The sequence below is a fragment of the Oncorhynchus clarkii genome, chromosome 10, assembly GCF_045791955.1.
Source record: "Oncorhynchus clarkii lewisi isolate Uvic-CL-2024 chromosome 10, UVic_Ocla_1.0, whole genome shotgun sequence".
Taxonomy (NCBI): domain Eukaryota; kingdom Metazoa; phylum Chordata; class Actinopteri; order Salmoniformes; family Salmonidae; genus Oncorhynchus; species Oncorhynchus clarkii.
Genome location: NC_092156.1, coordinates 31783153 through 31802259, shown reverse-complemented (window position 1 = coordinate 31802259; position 19107 = coordinate 31783153). Strand labels below are relative to the sequence as shown.

The 19107-nt window shown below is 41.8% G+C and overlaps 1 protein-coding gene across 4 annotated transcripts in view; it reads left to right on the top strand.

Annotated features, from left to right (window-relative positions):
* The window catches only part of LOC139418266 (protein EURL homolog), a 53440-nt gene that overhangs the window by 18178 nt on the left and 16155 nt on the right, over window positions 1-19107 (top strand). For all 4 annotated transcript variants that reach the window (XM_071167594.1, XM_071167596.1, XM_071167597.1 and 1 more), the window contains exon 3: window positions 16779-17312. In XM_071167594.1, coding sequence (XP_071023695.1) covers window positions 16779-17312 — 534 coding nt within the window. The remainder of the gene's footprint in view (window positions 1-16778; window positions 17313-19107) is intronic.

The window sequence follows — 19107 nt, the reverse complement described above, 5'->3', positions numbered from 1 at the left end:
TTCTTATCTGACTTGCCTAGTTAAATTAAATAAAAAGTTTGACATTTCTTTCACTTACTTGCTGTGCTGTTTTGTTATTTTGTTCAGTCGTTTCATTCTCAAACAGGTTTTCTATGGAACGACATGTTTTTATTTAACCAGGTAAGCCAGTTGAGATCAAGTTCTCATTTACAACTGCGACCTGGCCAAGATAACGCAAAGCAGTGCAACACAAATCGAGTTACACATGGAATAAACAAACATATACAATAGAAAAAGTCTATATACAGTGTGTGCAAATGAGGTAGGATAACAGGGGTAAGGCAATAAATAGGCCATAGTGGCAAAATAATTACAATATAGCAATTAAACACCGGAGTGATAGATGTGCAGAAGATAAATGTGTAAGTAGAGATACTGTGGTGCAAAGGAGCTAAGTAAATAAAATGGATAACAGTATGGGGATGAGGTAGTTGGATGGGCTAATTAGAGATTGGCTATGTACAGGTGCAGTGATCTATGAGCTGCTCTGACAGTTGGTGCTTAAAACTAGTGAGGGAGATATGAGTCTCCAGCCTCAGTGATTTTTTTTTTATTTTTTTTATTTTTTGCAGTTCGTTCCAGTCATTGGCAGCAGAGAACTGGAAGGAAAGGCGGCCGAAGGAGGAATTTGCTTTGGGAGTGACCGGTGAAATATACCTACTGGAGCATGTGCTACGGGTGGGTGCTGCTATGGTGACCAGTGAGCTGAGATAAGGCGGGGCATTACCTAGCAGAGACTGGTGCCAGTGGGTTTGGCGATGAATATGATGCGAGGGCCAGCCATGGTGGGTAGTATATGGGGCTTTGGTGACAAAACGGATGGCACTGTGATAGACTGCATCCAATTTTCTGAGTAGAGTGGAGGCTATTTTGTAAATGACATCGCCGAAGTCAAGGATCGTTAGGAGAGTCAGTTTTACGAGGGTGTGTTTGGCAGCATGAGTGAAGGATGCTTTGTTGCGAAATATGAAGCTGATTCTAGATGTAATTTTGGATTGGAGATGCTTAATGTGAGTCTGGAAGGAGAGTTTACGATCTAACCCGACACCTAGAATATGTGGACAATTACAAATACCTAAGTCAGAATCGCCCAGAGTAGTGATGCTGGGTGGGCGGGCACGTGTGGGCAGCGATCGGTTGAAGAGCTTGCATTTAAGAGCAGTTGGAGGCCACAGAAGGAGTGTTGTATGGCATTGAAGCTCATCTGGAGGTTAGTTAAGTGTCCAAAGGACACGTGGATCGATGCTTGTCAAAAAAGATTCACATCAAATAACACTATTTGACCAATCAGGACCTGAATATGACTGCACGTCACATAATAATTTAACGCGTTCATAAAATTTTTAAACGTAATTATTACACATTGGTTACACTATCACTCGTATTTCATATGCCACAACAATTCATCGATACGTGTGCTATGATACTGGTAAAGTTCTCACACTCCAACAGTGCTGGTCATTAAAAAAAAGCTAGCTAGCTCATGGATGCAAACAATGTTCTTCCCCAAAAACATAGCAAAACGACACAATCTGTTTTAGTAACTAAAGTTAGCTAGCTAACTATATAGCTAGGTGTCATCTAAAATAATCCTAATTTAAAAGATGGTTCTTATTTGCTTAATGATGGTTGGGCCCATCTGTGAAGCTAGCCAAATAAGGATTAGCCACAATAGTGGACTTTGCTGTTAGCCTTCAAAATAAAAGTATGGCATAATTCTACTATTTGTATTCATTTTCATCACTGTCAATGACATACTTTTATTTTGAAGGCAAACACACAACCCGGTCCGGTCGAGCCTCACTAGCCAGAAGAAGCTAGCTGGCTGCTGATAACATTAGCTTTGGGCAACAGGTTTAAGTAGCTGGCTAGCTATTTATTTTCATAAACTGAAGTTCAATTTCAATAGGCGAACAACAAGTGGCAACCTAGCTAATACTTACTCACAAGGATTCCTAAATCATTGCTAAGAATAATGAAAATGACTGCAGGTTCTACTGGTCATTGTTTTCAGGCTGGTTGTATTGGTGTTAGCTAGGTACCAAGCTACCCCAGAAGTTGCTGGCGAACAAATTATGCTTTATTACCAACGCAGTATTGTAAGCACATAGTTTGTAGCCGGTGTTTGCTTGTTTGCAGACTTTTTCTACAGCTTTGACAGTGCTACTGTATTTATTTTGACACGCAAAAACCCGGACGTTCCTTAGTATGTGTCGTGTCTGGCTATGCCGGATTAAGTGATATGACATGCTATTCTATAAAATAATTTCTCCATAATTAATATTACATGATTGTGCTAATCATGTAAATGTAATTAACTATAGAGTCGGGCACCACAAAATAATATTTATAGAGCTGTTATCTTCCGAATAAACTCTTAAAGACCTAGTCATATTTTACATCAATAGCAGTCAATATTAATCGTCACCTTTTAATTGTCTCATCTGAAAGTTTTAAATTCTTGGTTATCTTCACGAACCCTGGCTAACAAGTTGAATCAGCAATGCAAAATTGGGTTTATTTATTTACTAAATACCTAACTAATCACACAGAATTACATATACACAATGAATTATACCTTGATTACAAATAGCGTCATAAAGGAACACGTCCCTAGCGGGCGGAACAGATATGACAGCTGGTTACACACAAGAAAAGGGGCTGGGTTTGAGTGAAAGAGCGAGAAGACTGAGGGACAAAGGGAGAAGCTGTTCTATCGTAAATACAGTATCTTATGCATTCTAAATTACCACCAAAAATGCAATAAATATTTACTCTGAGCTGCGCTTCGGTAGGTTGGTGGTAGATGGAAGGCCGTGTTGCCAAACCGAGTCCTCTGTCCTTTGAAGAATGTCTCCGGTGGTCAATTGGATACGTTGTAGTAACATCGTTGTGTGGTAGACGGAATACTCCGTCTGTTCTTTCCTAGCCCGCGTTTGCAGCTGCTGTTGCTAACTCAACGGCTAGAGGGATCACTTCTGTAGTGAATAAGAGTTCAAAGTTCATACCATTCGCAACCAAAGCTCACGCTGTGGTTGGCTTAGTTCTGTAGTTGACATGTTAGTCCTTTTAACGCAGAGGCTGCAGACCTCGCGTACTTGGAACAGGAGGTTACATTTTCGTCAAGGCTTTATATAGTGGAGCGAGAAGGGTGTGTTTGAAAAGTTTTATAACCCATGTCTCTTCACAGGGACGGGCCACTGATTGAGCAGAGCCCTAACCTTGTGAAAACCCAATTCTCTCATTTGGAAGCTAAAATTACTTTTCAGCTCTTCACCAGTCATTTTATATTCAAGCATTTAAATTGAACCACAATTCCATGTGAATCCGATAACTACACTGTGCAGACTTTCCACTGTAGAGTTGGTCATCCTATCATTGATGAATGTTTCAGATGACAACCAAACTGACAGTACCACCGCATATGTTCAATTGGTCAGATTACCAGAATATAGTTCATTTCCCTCCACCTTCTGATGTTTCCAGAATCTCTGTTAACCAAGGGATTTTCAAATGTCACATCAGTAGGGTAGAGGGAGGAAAAAGGGGGGAGGAGGTATTTATGACTGTCATAAACCTACCTCCAGGCCAACGTCATGACATATGTATGCCATGAAGTTAACCTGGCACCATTTTAAAGATCAAATTCTCTTTAATCCAGCCACAGTGTCTGATTTAAAAAATGCTTTACAGCGAAAGCTCCACAAACGATTGTTAGGTCACCACCAACTCACAGAAAAACCCAGCCATTTTTCCAGCCAAAGAGGAGTCACAAAAAGCACAAATAGAGAGAAAATGAATCACTAACCTTTGATCTTCATCAGATGACACTCATAGGACTTCATGTTACACAATATATGTATGTTTTGTTCGGTGAAGTTCATATTTATATCGAAAAATCTGATTTTACATTGGCGTGTTATGTTCAGTAGTTCCAAAACATGCAGTGAAATTGCAGAGAGCCACATGAATTCACAGAAATACTCATTATAAATGTTGATAAATTCAAGTGTTATGCATGGAACTTTAGATACACTTCCCCTTAATTCAACCGCTCTGTCAGATTAAAAAAAATTATAATAATTACAGAAAAAGCATAATATGAGAACGGCGCTCAGACCCCAAAACAGCCAGAGAAATATCCGCCATGTTGGGTAGTCAACATTAGTCATAAATAGCATTATAAATATTCACTTACCTTTAATAATCTTCATCAAAATGCACTCCCAGGGAATCGCAGTTCCACAATAAATGCTTGTTTTGTTCGATAATGTCCATTTGTCAATTTATGTCCAAATAGCTTCGTTTGTTAGGGCGTTTGGTAAACAAATCCAAAATTGCGTTCAGCTCCAGTCGGACAAAAAGTTAGTTATATTACAGGTCGAAGAAACTTGTCAAACTAAGTATAGAATCAATCTTTAGGATGTTTTTATCATAAATGTTCAATAATGTTCCAACCGGGAGAATTCCATTGTCTGTAAAAAAGCAATGGAATGAGAGATACCTCACATGTGAAATACGCATGACTGAGAACAAGATTGCTGGCAGGCCCCTTAGTCAAACATTTCCCATCCGGCCCCCCTTCACACGAGAAGCCTGAAACAACGTTCTAAAGACGGTTGACATCTAGTGGAAGCCTTAGGAAGTGCAAAATAACCCATATCCCACTGTGTATTCGATAGGGGTGAGTTCAAAAACTACAAACCTTAGATTTCCCACTTCCTGTTTGGATTTTTTCTCTGGTTTTTGCCTGCCATATAAAGTTCTGTTATACTCAGACATCATTCAAACAGTTTTAGAAACTTCAGTGTTTTCGATCCAATACTAATAATAATATGCACATATTAGCATCTGGGACTGAGTAGGAGGCAGTTCACTCTGGGTATGCTATTCATCCAAAAGTGAAAATGCTGCCCCCTATCGCAAATAAGTTAATAGCAGTGACGCTATTACTGTGTAACTCCAGTAGGGCAACATCTGAACAATAGCGTACTTGGTAGTGTGTACCGGTGCTCGACCAGTTGATGAAAGCCAACATCACCCACAACAGAGAACGGTTGATTGTCTAGGGAAATGAATTCCGTTATCTTGGCTTTAACCTTTTGAGTTGTCTCGCTGAAATGTTCTTACTCTTTCAAATGACTGCTCGACTTGTTGACTGCTCGATCCACACAGCAGACATTGTGGGCTAGGTTAGGAATGCTACGTGACGTCATTACGTCATGTACCTATGCATTTTTAGCTAATATCGTCTGATTCCGATATGTTCACCAATATATTGTGCATCCATAATTACAAGTAAGACGTAATGTGGTATATTGTTTAATTTCATTTTTTTGTGATCGGGGTCTTTTAACCAAAATATCACAGATGAGACAAAAATTGGGAGGTTAGCGGGGAAACAAGTCAATCTCACAGGCACAAACATGAGTCTGACTAGTATCCACGTTGCTTCTCTTCCCTAGCAGTTGAAACTCAAAAAAAACAACCTAGCTTGTGAACAAAACAAAGTCTCACTTCAGTTGACTTTCGTTTCAAGTAAATTTAACTAACTTTTATGCCTTCTAAAAATGTATCTGTCACTCAGCTCTTCACGTGCGCACACACAGCCCCAGCCAGGCAGTGTTGCAGCGGGAGGCCAAAATCATTTACACATTTTACAGTGTGCATTCGGTTCGTGGCCAGGGAGAGATTACCATATTCTTTAGAAAACCATAGTAACTAGCCATAGACTACAGACAATGCAAATACCACAGCAACTCCAGGCACACGCAACCTCAGCTCACACACAGACTGGGAGATAGTAAAATGTGCATTCTAATAGGCCTATTTTCCCAACATTGGAATGATATTCTAATATTATACATTTCCATAACATAAATAATTACATATGTGATGTCTAGTCAGCCATATCATTGTTTGAAACCTGGATGTTTTACGTAGTTTATCTTCTCTTGCTTTTAATAGCCTACAGCCAAAATAGATAAAAGCAGATAAAAAAAAAAAAAAAGCAAATTCTTTAAGATTTCCTGATATGCCATTGAAACCAGAATGTATTATTCTACTGTCCAAAAGCATTAAGGCACAATCCTATTGTTGCATCTTCAGATATTCACTCTTTGTAAGTTTCAACCATTAGGTCTGTTACATTATTAAAAACTGCTCGCATCGGGTGCGCGTTTTAGAAATGTTCTCCCGTAATAGCATTTTGTAATATTCACTCATATGGCTGAGACGAGTGAACACATTGATGCGCTTGTAATGTGAGTTAATCATAGTTTATCAACTTTTAAGCTAAATGTTTTGATCTGTTTCATCAGCCTCGTCTTTGTGTTTAAACATTTTAGTATGGAACCACGTCCCTCAACTGTCCCAAATTCTGTTTTGACGACAGGACACCCTTCATTTCGAGCCCTAGCTCTGACTGATGTGTAGCTACTTTTCGCCTGTACATTTCTCTATGTAGCTTACTTTTCTCTGGTAAAATGCTATATTAACTTCAAGCAAAACATTAGGAAATATAGCTAGCTGCGTTCTTTCTAAACAAAAAAAAGTGAATTTACTTGTGCGGCTGCTAGCCAAATTGCAGTTCTGTTGTCATCTGATGAAATGTTGTTTTCTGCCGAATGTTGCACTAATGTATTTTCTGAAAAACTATAGTTGCATGCCCCTGATCACTCTAAAGCAAAAAAAAACACGGTTCACTATCAATATAAAGTACAGGTGAAATCAATTAAAACACAGATTTTCTGATGGTCTGCATTATCTAAATGCAGATTTTTCAACTCTAATGCGACTCTTGGGGCTGTTTCAGAAGACATCCAATATTATTTGAAGATTTAACCTGATGCTCTTGAGTCAGAATACATCAGTTTCACACCAGAGATTGTTTTTCCCTGGAGCTGACAGGCCTCAGGCTGTTAAGACAGCGTAACCACCTCCAGAGTCCCCCTATCTAACCTGAGGGCTGTTATGTGTCCTGTCCTCCTGTCTATCACACAGGTGTGATGTGACCTCATTCTCTTCTCTCAAAGACCATAGCAGACTGCGGTTCAGATGAACAGCAGCCGGATTCGGTCCAAGGCAAACCGCAGCATTCCTTCCACTTCATTCCGTTACATAACGGAGATTTAATTTTTGCTGAGGCTAGTGACGTTACACAGTCGCACACAGCTGGCATCATGAGAATGAAAAAGGGCAGGGGGAAATTCCAGAGAATGAAGAGAGGGGCTCAGCAGATCTGAGTCAGACACAATGCAGTGGAATGATGAAGTTGAAGCTGCCACTGTGCTGCTGTTGGGGGTCATTGTGCTGCTCTCTGGTCTAAACGGCCTGCTCATTGTGGCTGAACTCCTCACCTCGAGGTGCAAACAGCTCTGATTATGTTAAGGGCTGTGGCAAGCCTGGCAGCTCCGTGTAGCCGATCTGAACAGGGGTGTTGGAGATAGAGAAACGTGCTGACTTTGCTATAGCTGATCCCAGAGCCACTATTCCACCCCCCACTGAGCACAAATGGCTTTCAGTTTTGGCATTTGGGGTATTTATTTTGGAGTGGTCAAGTAATCTACAGCTTTCAGCGCTAATTCCAGTTTTGGACAAAAGGCCTTTATGAAAGCATTAATAGGCCTATGTTTTGGGAATACAGTAATATTTAGGCTAATTCATTAATAATTTGCACCATATGCTGTTCAGCTCTATCTAGATTGACCTGCCTAAATATATAGCCATATACACTGAGTATACCAAATGTAAGGAACACCTTAAGAACATTGAGTTGCTTCTCCTTTTGCCCTCAGAACAGCCTCAGTTCATCTGGGCATGGACTCTACAAGATGTTGAAAGCATTCCACAGGGATCCTGGCCCATGTTGACTCCATTACTTGCCACAGTTGTGTCATGTTGTGTGGTGGACCATTCTTGATACACTGTTGAGTGTGAAAAACCCAGCAGCGTTACAGTTCTTGACACTCAAACCGGTGTGCCTGGCACCTACTACCATACCCTGGCACCTACTACCAGAAGCCAGGATATGCATATGCATGGTAGTATTGGATAGAAAACACTCAAGTTTCTAAAACTGTTAAAATAATCTATGCGAGTATAACAGAACTGATTTGGCAGGCAAAACCCTGAGGACAATCCATCCAGGATTTCCAATGCTTTTCTATGGGGAAGCCAAATTATTAGGACCCAGATTCCACTAATGTCAACAGTCTTTAGAAATTCTTCAATGTTTTTTAAAATTTAAATTAAGAAGTAGTTGTGTTCTTTCTAAGTGTCACTCAGGTCTTTTGGTGCTCGTAAATGAGAGCGTGCACCCTGTTTTTCTCCGGTATTGGGAACAGTTTATTCCGTCTTAAATTTGATCGATTATTTACATTTTAGGGTACCTGAGGTTGGATTAGAAACGTTGTTTGAAATGTTTGGACCAAGTTTACAGGTAACTTATTAGATACTTTGTAGTCATTTTCGGCGAGTTGTAACCGGTGTATTTCTGAATCAAACACACCAACTTTTTGAGATATAAAGAAGGACTTTATCGAACAAAATGACCATTCATTGTGTAACTGAGACCTTTGGGATTGCAAAAAGATGATCTTCAAAGGTAAGCGATTTATTTTATCGCTATTTCTGACTTTCTGGTTGGAAAATGTTTTTCATGATTTTGTATGCGGGACACTGTCCTCAGGTAATCGCATGGTATGCTTTCGCCGTAAAGGGTTTCTGAAATCTGACAAAGCGGCTGGATTAACAAGAAGTTCATCTTTAAGCCGACGTATAACACTTGTATTTTTTATGAATGTTTATTATAACTATTTCTGTATTTTGAGTTTGGCGCTCTGCAATTTCACCGGATGTTGTCGAGGTGGTTCGCTAGCGGAACGCCTGTGCCAGAAAGGTTTTAACCTGTGGATTTAACAAGTGACATCAATAAGGGCTCATAGTTTCACCTGGTCAGTCTATTTCATGGAAAGAGCATGTTTTGCATACTCAGTTTATATGAAGGCAATGCAACAGAATTTAAAAAGGTAATAACTGCTTAACTCACTGTATTAACAAGTAGTTTCTGTTCACCCCTACTGGTTAAAAGTCTCATCTTCCCCCTCCACCACTTAGTAGTGTAGCAGCAGGACTAAAGTGTGTATGGTGTACTGTACACACGTGTGTTCTGTCTGTTCTCCAGGTTTAGCTCTCTTGACAGCCATGCAAGCTCTATTTAGACATATCACCATGACCCCTGCACCATTTTTCACTACCAACCTCCTACCCCGACAACTCCGAAAATGTGTCAAGGATCTAATGTCCTTGCCTAATGTTGGCCTACACACAGACACAAACAGGTTTGAGTGAAACAATATGCAGAAAGGAAAGCAGTTACCTATAGCTTGTCATTATGGGCATAGTCTGATTCTTTGGGACCAAGGGAGTGTATTACTAATACCTAATTCACATAGGATATGCGGTATGTTGCCTGAAAAAGGAATTGGAAAATGTTTATGGTCCCCTTTCTAACAGCCACATTTTTTTACCACATTCTTGTCGACATTTGCCTTATTATATTTGTCTTATTATGGATCCCCATTCCTGGGGCCCTCAGGCTCCTACTCCACTACCACATACAGTTGAAGTCAGATGTTTACATACACTTAGGTTGGAGTCATTAAAACATGTTTTTTAACCACTCTTCCCCCCCCCCCCCCAACACTTTTTTTGTTAACAAACTATAGTTTTGGCAAGTCGGTTAGGACATCTACTTTGTGCATGACACAAGTAATTTGTCCAACAATTGTTAAGACAGATTATTTCACTTATAATTCACTATCACAATTCCAGTGAGTCAGAAGTTTATAAACACTAAGTTGACTGTGCCTTTTAAACAGCTTGGAAAATTCCAGAAAATTATGTCATGGCTTTAGAAGCTTCTGATAGGCTAATTGACATCATTTGAGTCAATTGGAGGTGTGTATATATTTCAAGGCCTACCTTCAAACTCAGTGCCTCTCTGCTTGACATCATGGGTTAATCAAAAGAAATCAGCCAAGACCTCAGACTTTTTTTTGTAGACCTCCACAGGTCTGGTTCATCCTTGGGAGCAATTTCCAAACGCCTGAAGGTACCATGTTCATCTGTACAAACAATAGTACGCAAGTATAAACACCATGGGACCACGTAGCAGTCATACCGCTCAGGAAGGAGACTCGTTCGGTCTCCTAGAGATGAACGTACTTTGGTGTGAAAAGTGCAAATCAATCCCAGAACAACAGCAAAGGACCCTGTGAAGATGCTGGAGGAAACCGGTACATGCAATGTTGATGTTGATGTAACAATTGTGGAAACTGTTCCAATGGGAGGGGATGGTGTCTGTGTGGCATAGGGGAAATAAATAAGATGGAGTGCACAAACCCATATATTAAACATGAATTCATCATAATATTATTAAACATTGCCTATTAAACAAAAATATTTTATAGCTGAATGTTGATGTAACAATTACAGCGGGAATTGTGGAAACTGCTCCAATGGGAGGGGATGGAGGCTGTGAGTGAGGCACATGGGGGGAAAAAACAGAATGCACAAAACTGTATTCATCGCAATATTAATAAATTAAACCAAGACATTTTAGTATAAACACATTTGACCTGGGTAAATTAATGCCACAGGACATCGGTAGAATATATATGTAGATCTTGCATAGACGAGTCGAGTTCAGGAGCTCCGTGCTGGGTAAGGTCTCGGTCATTGTTGGGTAGATTGGCAGAGTTTAAAAGTTTTTCCATGCAAGAGAGATGTCTTAGATCATCTTCTGCAAATCTATCATTAAGGCTGTTGATCAGGTGCGAGTCTTTGCGTGCACACTTTGCCATCCCCGCTGAAGAGGAGTTTGTGGCTTTTGTAGTAACCGGGGTTGGCAGCAGTCTCATCTATGAGCTGTTGCTCATACACGCCCATGTTGTCTGAGGTATATGGGCGGTCCTGGTTGCCGCAACCATCGGCTTGATGTGTGCAAGAGACACACTTTATTTATGGAAAACAGGTTCAGTTTGTCCACGATTGGAAGCAAATCCAGCAAGAAATGGGTTATTGCTGTGAAGCTGTCAGGCAATTTTCTGTGCCTTTTGATGCGTGGGAGGACACAAGTGCAACACGATGTGCACCGCAGTGCACTTTGAGCTGGTACAGATTTCTCTCCCGCATTCTCTGACCCACCCCTGTGCCTTTTCCAGTCATGACACTTGACCTGTCGCTGCCCAGTCCCACCACATTTTTTAAATCGATAACCTTTGATTGGAATGTTGCTAGGACAGCATTTGTGATTTGTTTTGGCATCTCCATGCGGTATCATTACATTTGCTAAGAACAGTCTTCGCCTGGCCCTCATGCACATACCTCACAAACATCACAAGTTTCTTCTTGACTGCAACTGTCACAGATTTTAACTCTGATTATTCCAACTTACGGACTCTGTTGTATTTCCTGAATACCCTTCTCAGTTAGTTTGACCGATGGCATTTTGCATTTGCGCAATGCTGAAGTGATGTGTGTAGGTGGTACTCGACTGAATGGCAGGGCAGACGCTTTTTTATTTTTGTAGCTCTATCAACACTGGAAACTTGCTGTCTGCTATTTCCTCTTTTGCCGTACAGTATACAGTCCGAAGTTGCACAGTTTTGGAGTCGTCTGTTTACTTTTCTGCCTCTTCCAATGTTACTACAAAACATTTACGGTCTGAAGCAATACTGCATCCCTGTGGTCGATCTGCATGGTGTTTTTATGCACTTTTCTAATAGGTTGCGCAGCCTGTGGTGAAGGAATTATTTTTTTCCCACACTTCTCACTTAAACATGTACTACTTTTTCCTTTTCTTTGGGAGATTAGCATTAGCTACAGCATTCTCTTCTACCCTAGCTGTTTCTGTTGCTGCGATCTCTGTCACTTTCTCGTTCACAGTCTCCGTCTGTCGCACTCTGCCTCACTTTCATTTCAATTTGCGGAGGTGTTAAAGAACCTTTTTATAGTTTTTGGTTGTGTTAATTGACTTGTCATTGTTTGTTGGCTAGCCATTCCAATTATTCAAGCTTTTTTTTCCAGAATTTTTCCAGAAACCAGCGGTTTAAACATACAGTACCTAGCAACGAAAATGCCACTGACAATATCTTCCGCCACACACTCCTGTCCCGCACTGCCGCAGAGACAGTGTGTTTTGGATGAAACTTTTCGAATAACCACAGCGAGTCTATTTTAAATATTAACATTGAGTGTCATGGTCAGTACACCTGCGTTTTTCAGAATGCAACATTTTTTTTCCTGTGTTAAATAAATAAATCCAGTGTGTAAAAACACAGAATTCTGCATTCTGATTGGATCATGTCTCTCTCTGCTTTCTTAGCCTCTGGGATTAGCTGTAGCATTTCGGGTTGGAGTTTCTTACTCACCATATAGCATGATGACAGATCATTCCTCATGTAATATTTACCTGCCCTAAATATGGTTCCTTTTTAGCTTTTACTTAGACAGCGTTCAATCCAAACAGGAGTTACTCACTGATCGTTCCTCTGCTATCTATGCTTTTGCTCAGACACCATTCAAAACAGGAGTCTGACGGCATGGTGAATGTTTTGCACAATGCTTGGATGATGAGGCTGCTCTGTGGCTTTGTTTCTCTGAAGGCCAGGTAAATGGCTTGAACCGGAGATGTGCTAAAGCTAACAAAAGGATGATTCACAGGCCAGTGTTCTGTGTTCACACAAGCTTGTTGCTCATCAGCTGCAGTGTTATGCTGCTGCTTATTTCCCTGACGAGTTGACTGCCACTGTCTGAGTCGTTTACTCACCGCTGAATGGTGTTTGTGTGACAAAGTATTGCTAGCCAATATCCATAGCTGCTAAGCTGCTTAGCTCTGGGCTGGTACACTGCTCTGGTTGTGGGCCTGTGATTTGACTGTTATTTATTTTATTTTTAAATTTAAGTGGGACAGACCCGTCAGTAGTCAATGCCTAATTTATCTGATTGGGCTTAAGGCATTGCTCTTGTCTGGGTGGCTTATGGAGACCCTGGTAACTGCTGAGCAGGTTGGGTTTTTAAGGAATGTTCTGTAGCCAGCGACAGACACAACACTGTCCCAGGTCAGCTTTCCAAGCCTCAAGTATATAAAACTAATCCACCACAGAGCTGTCTCTCAGTGCTCAAGGTACACACACACACACACACAGACACAGACACACACAGAATGATTGTATAGGCCAAATTGTTCTTAAACACAGTATGCTTGTTTATTTTTTTCTACTTTGCCTTGTGTGTCATGGGGTTGGTTTAAAACAAGCAAGTCAGCTATTGTGTCTTAAATCTTACGGCGTTGAACAACTTGATGCTTTCCTGTTTGCTTTTCTCTATATTTTGTTACAGGCAGCCAAGCTGCTCGCTGTGCGTGCAAGTGAGCTAGGCTGGCTGAAGGTCTTCCTCTTTGTCTGGTATATGGCTTTAGTTAAGTGTGTCTTCCTGTTGTTGGCCCTGACATTAATGTAACACACCAGGAAATGGCCTGATCATGTTGACCTGATTTAGTTTGCGCTCTCACTTTAAAAAAAATAATTTCTTAAAGTTGAGGCTAATGTTTTCTGATGACTGATATGGACTGAATTCTCACTCTGCATATTTAGAGTTATTGTATAGGCCTAGTGCAATAGGCTAGTCATTTGGTGGCCGTATGCCATTTTACATCTCATCTCTTTCCTAGAGGTGTGTTTGCGGTGAACCTACCTAACGAGCATCCGCTTTACTGCCTCTCACTGTGTCTTGATGTTGACTAATCCCCTAGTTTCATGTTCCAGCATGTCTGTCTGCGTGATAGAAATGTAGGCCAGGAGGAAAAAGACTGAAGACAATGCTTGTACAAACACACCCACTAGCTTGCTTGCTTGCTAACTTGTTCTCACACACTGCATTCAGTGTTTACACCATTGTCAGTCCACAACACTGCCCCCAGGTTACTTTAAGGTGAGTTAAAAAAAAAAAAATAAGTTTACTTTGGGTGTGGTATATGTGGTAAATTCTCCTGCATTTCTTCTGTGTTAAGTGGGTTAGAGAGTGAATGACCTCTTGCAGTCTGAGTTTAGGAAATGTTGTGGTATCCCAGGTGATCCTCTCCCTCTGAGGAAGCTGGAGGCTCTGTTGTTATTATGACTCAAATACCCTCACTCTGGAGCGCACACACCACAGCAGAGCAACTTCTCTTAAATAGTTACTCAATGAGATTCTTCAGAAGGATTTAAGTAATGTCCTTAAAAAGGAGGGTCAAAGCTTTTTATTTTTGCAAAGATGGTAGCCTACTTGACTCTGGTCTTATTTTACAAATTCTGTGAATCTAAAATGTAGTGTTGGCCTATTTTTGAAAAGCCATTTTAGATATTGAGTAGATTGTGAGACAAAATTCAGCCTAGTGGGTATCTGTCCATTTAAGATGGGTAAATCTCTCCCAGCTCTGCTCTCTCCCTGGTTCAGAAGCCCATTATCCCCAAGACCAGGGCTGCCCAACGCTTTTCCTGGAGATCTACTGTCCTGTAGGTTTTCGGTCCAACCCTAATTTAGCATATCTGATTCAGCTAGTTAAGATCTTGTTGAGCAGATAATTAGTAGAATCATGTCTGCCTTCCTCACCATCTTAAATACGCATGCCCCATTCAATAAATTTAGAACCAGGAACAGATATAGCCCTTGGTTCTCTCCAGACCTGACTGCCCTTAACCAACACACAAACATCCTATGACGTTCTGCATTAGCATCGAACAGCCCGCGTGATATGCAACTTTTCAGGGAAGCTAGAAACCAATATACACAGGCAGTTAGAAAAGCCAAGGCTAGCTTTTTCAAGCTGAAATTTGCTTCCTGCAACACTAACTCAAAAACATTCTGGGACACTGTAAAGTCCATGGAGAATAAGTACACCTCCTCCCATCTGCCCACGGCACTGAGGATAGGAAACACTGTCACCACCGATAAATCCACTATAATTGAGAATTTCAAGAAGCATTTTTCTACGGCTGGCCATGCTTTCCACCTGGTTACCCGGTCAACAGCACTGCACACCCCACAGCAACTCACCCAAGCCTTCCCCATTTCTTCTTCTCCTAAATCCAGTCAGCTGATGTTCTGAAAGAGCTGCAAAATCTGGACCCCTACAAATCAGCCGGGCTAGACAATCTGGCCCCTTTCTAAAATGATCTGCCGAAATTGTTGCAACCCCTATTACTATCCTGTTCAACCTCTCTTTCGTGTCGTCTGAGATTCCCAAAGATTGGAAAGCAACTGCGGTCATCCTCCTCTTCAAAGGGGGGGACACTCTTGACCCAAACTGCTACAGACCTATATCTATCCTACCCTGCCTTTCTAAAGTCTTTGAAAGCCAAGTCAACAAACAGATTACCGACCATTTCGAATCCCACCATACCTTCTCCGCTATGCAATCTGGTTTCAGAGCTGGTCATGGGTGCACCTCAGCCACGCTCAAGGTCCTAAACGATATCTTAACCGCCATCAATAAGAAAAAATACTGTGCAGCCGTATTTATTGACCTGGCCAAGGCTTTCGACTCTGTCAATCACCACATCCTCATCGGCAGACTCTATAGCCTTGGTTTCTCAAATGATTGCCTTGCCTGGTTCACCAACTATTTCTCAGACAGAGTTCAGTGTGTCAAATCGGAGGGCCTGTTGTCCGGACCTCTGGCAGTCTATGGGGGTGCCACAGGGTTCAATTCTTGGACCAACTCTCTTCTCTGTGTACGTCAATGATGTCGCTCTTGCTGCTGGTGAGTCTCTGATCCACCTCTACGCAGACGACACCATTCTGTATACTTCTGGCCCTTCTTTGGACACTGTGTTAACTAACCTCCAAACGAGCTTCAATGCCATACAACTCTCCTTCCATGGCCTCCAATTGCTCTTAAATATAAGTTAAACGAAATGCATGCTCTTCAACCGATCGCTGCCTGCACGTGCCCGCCCGTCCAACATCACTACTCTGGACGGTTCTGACTTAAAATACGTGGACAACTACAAATACCTAGGTGTCTGGTTAGACTATCCTTCCAGACTCACATCAAACATCTCCAATCCAAAGTTAAATCTAGAATTGGCTTCCTATTTTGCAACAAAGCATCCTTCACTCATGCCAAACATACCCTTGTAAAACTGACCATCCTACCAATCCTCGACTTCGGCGTCGTCATTTACAGAATAGCCTCCAATACCCTACTCAATAAATTGGATGCAGTCTATCACAGTGCCATCCGTTTTGTCACCAAAGCCCCATATACTACCCACCACTGCAACCTGTACGCTCTCGTTGGCTGGCCCTCGCTTCATACTCGTCGCCAAACCCACTGGCTCCAGGTCATCTACAAGACCCTGCTAGGTAAAGTCCCACCTTATCTCAGCTCGCTGGTCACCATAGCAGCACTCACCTGTAGCACACGCTCCAGCAGGTATATCTCTCTGGTCACCCCCATAACCAATTCTTCCTTTGGCCACCTCTCCTTCCAGTTCTCTGCTGCCAATGACTTGAACAAACTGAAAAAATCTCTGAAATATATATCTTTAGTGGCTTGTATTTGAAAAAAAGAGCAAAGCCAACAGTACCTAATTTCAGTTCTTAGTCCTCTGTTTCCTAAAAATGTAGCCAATGCTTTGATATACATATTTCATTGATTGCTAAACAGAACATGTAACTGTCTTCGTTAACTGATTGCTCACTCCCTCCAGGTGTGTCTCATGCCACCCTCCTGCACACCAAATCCCTACGGGGCCACCGGGAGTGTTTTGAGAAGTACCACCTCATTGCAAACCAGAAGCTGTCCCGCTCCAAGGTCTCCCGCAGTCCATACGAGGGCATGAAGCTGGCCCTTAGCCAGAAGATCAGCCGCATTGTGCAGTACGCCCAGAACAAAGACTCTGTCAGCTCAGAGGGGAGTCCTGGCCGTCGGGGGGGCAAGCACCAGCTCCTCTGCTACAGCCAGAATGGAGACCGTAAACTACTGCCCCAGTCGGATGCCCAGGTGCCCCGCTACACCCCACGCTGGAACCAGGGGATTGGGGCAGGAGGGCTGCCGGACTACGCCACGAGTATGCTGGAGTGCCACTCGGCCGAGGAGCTGGGGCTACTGGAGGACAGGCGCGGCCTCAGGGCCCTGTGGGGGGTCACAGGGAGGAGGGGCCATCTTCACCGCAGCCACAGCCAGTCTTCTGGAGGAGACCACCAGACACTGCATTCAAACAATGGTCACAGCAGAGACGAGTGTGAGTTCGCAGTCAGCCTCATTTACTTTACACCACTAACAGTAATTAGCCTTCCTCCATTCCTAAAACACCACACTGGGTGTGGTCAGATTTTCTCTACTCCTCTGTTCTCCAGGAGTGTGTTCTCATTCACCCCCCCCCCCATAAGCGTGGCTAGATGGAGCCTCGCGGAAAGAGTGCACCATTTTAGGAGAAGGGTAGATAAGTCAGACTATAACCAGATTGTTATTTAGCTGGTTTCTGAGCCTCTATAGGCTCCTCGTGAACTAAAATGGGAAGCCTGGGGAAGTTCCATGGAATAAATCCTCTAAAGAGGGGTCAGAACCCGCCGTAAATATGTGACGTCTTGCAACACGTCAAACCAATCAAATGTCTTGTTTGGGTGGCGCTCCAAAGATGCTCACCAGATTAGTGCTGTAGGAGCAACAGTGTGTGAGGACTAAACATTTTCAACAAAACAAGCACTGGTGACAAAACATTTCATAACGTTTTTGCAGCACACTGGTTTTCACAGCCTTTCACTGTTATTTCGAGATGAGCTAAAGCTGCAGCAAGAGGGGAGAAATGGTCTACAATGCTGGCCATATCAATATTTTGACCTTTCTGAAGTGATATTTGGCTGTAAAGGCTAGCATGAGGGACAAGTAGCTAGCCACGATGAGGTTCGTTTTGAGAAAAGTCAGCCAACCTTGTAAACTACCTAGGTATAACTAGCTAGCTAGCTACTATATAGCCAACAAAAATGTGAATAAGCATATTATTGATCTGAAAGGTTAGCTGTGTTAGCCCAGTTGCTAGCTTATCCAGAGTCAGTACATGGTTGCTCTATGTATCACTATGTCCATAAGGGAAATGCCATTTTGCCTCAAATTCATTAAATGTTACCTGTAATGCTAATCTCCAGTAGCCTAATTGTCATCTCCTTATTTTCATATACTGTAACTAAATTACAAGGATTGGATTGGCACTGAATATTATGTCAGTGCTTAAAAGGCATGTACAGCGTCTGGAATATGGTTGGCCTCCTATACATTGTCTATTGTTATGGTATCAGTTGAAATTGAGAGCTTAGTTTAGTTTAACTTGTAAACAATGTGTTAGTTTAGCTTTTCTCTGCTTCAGATGCCCATAAGGCCAGTAATGTCATCATACTGTAGGCTTATTGATGCATGCCATATGATAAGCTGCAGATTGGATTCACAGAGCTGATATACTGAGAGAGAGTGACAATCAAATAAAACCGATTGGAGATCTTACAACTAGACAAAAAGGATCGTACAACTAGACTAATTTTAGAATACAACACCGACACGTTAGAGACAGAACCCTTTCCCTTCTTTATTGCAGGATTGTGATGTGGTTAATCAACATGTTTTAATTGTTAAACTGTTATCAAAGTTCAAACACTCGCTTCACTTCAAAGAATCAACATTTCATCGCTTCAAAATGTACACATATGTGAACTTGTATGTAAAGATTAGACATCTTAGTCTAAATAACAATGGATAATTGAGTAGTAACATGTAAGCTATTATTACTAAAGCATAATTTCAGGTGAACCAAAAAACTCCATACCAGCGGTGGCCAACCTTGCTCCACTGATCCCTGATCTACTGGGTGAGCAGACTTCTATTCCAGCCCAGCAATGGCACACTTGATTATGAACTCTTTAGATTTGATAAGTTGAATCCTGGTGTGTTAATGCTGTGCTGAAACAGAACCCTGCTACACCCAGCAGACCTCCAGCAGGGTTGTCCTGCTCCAATTGAAATAGGTTTATACATTGTGTGTGATG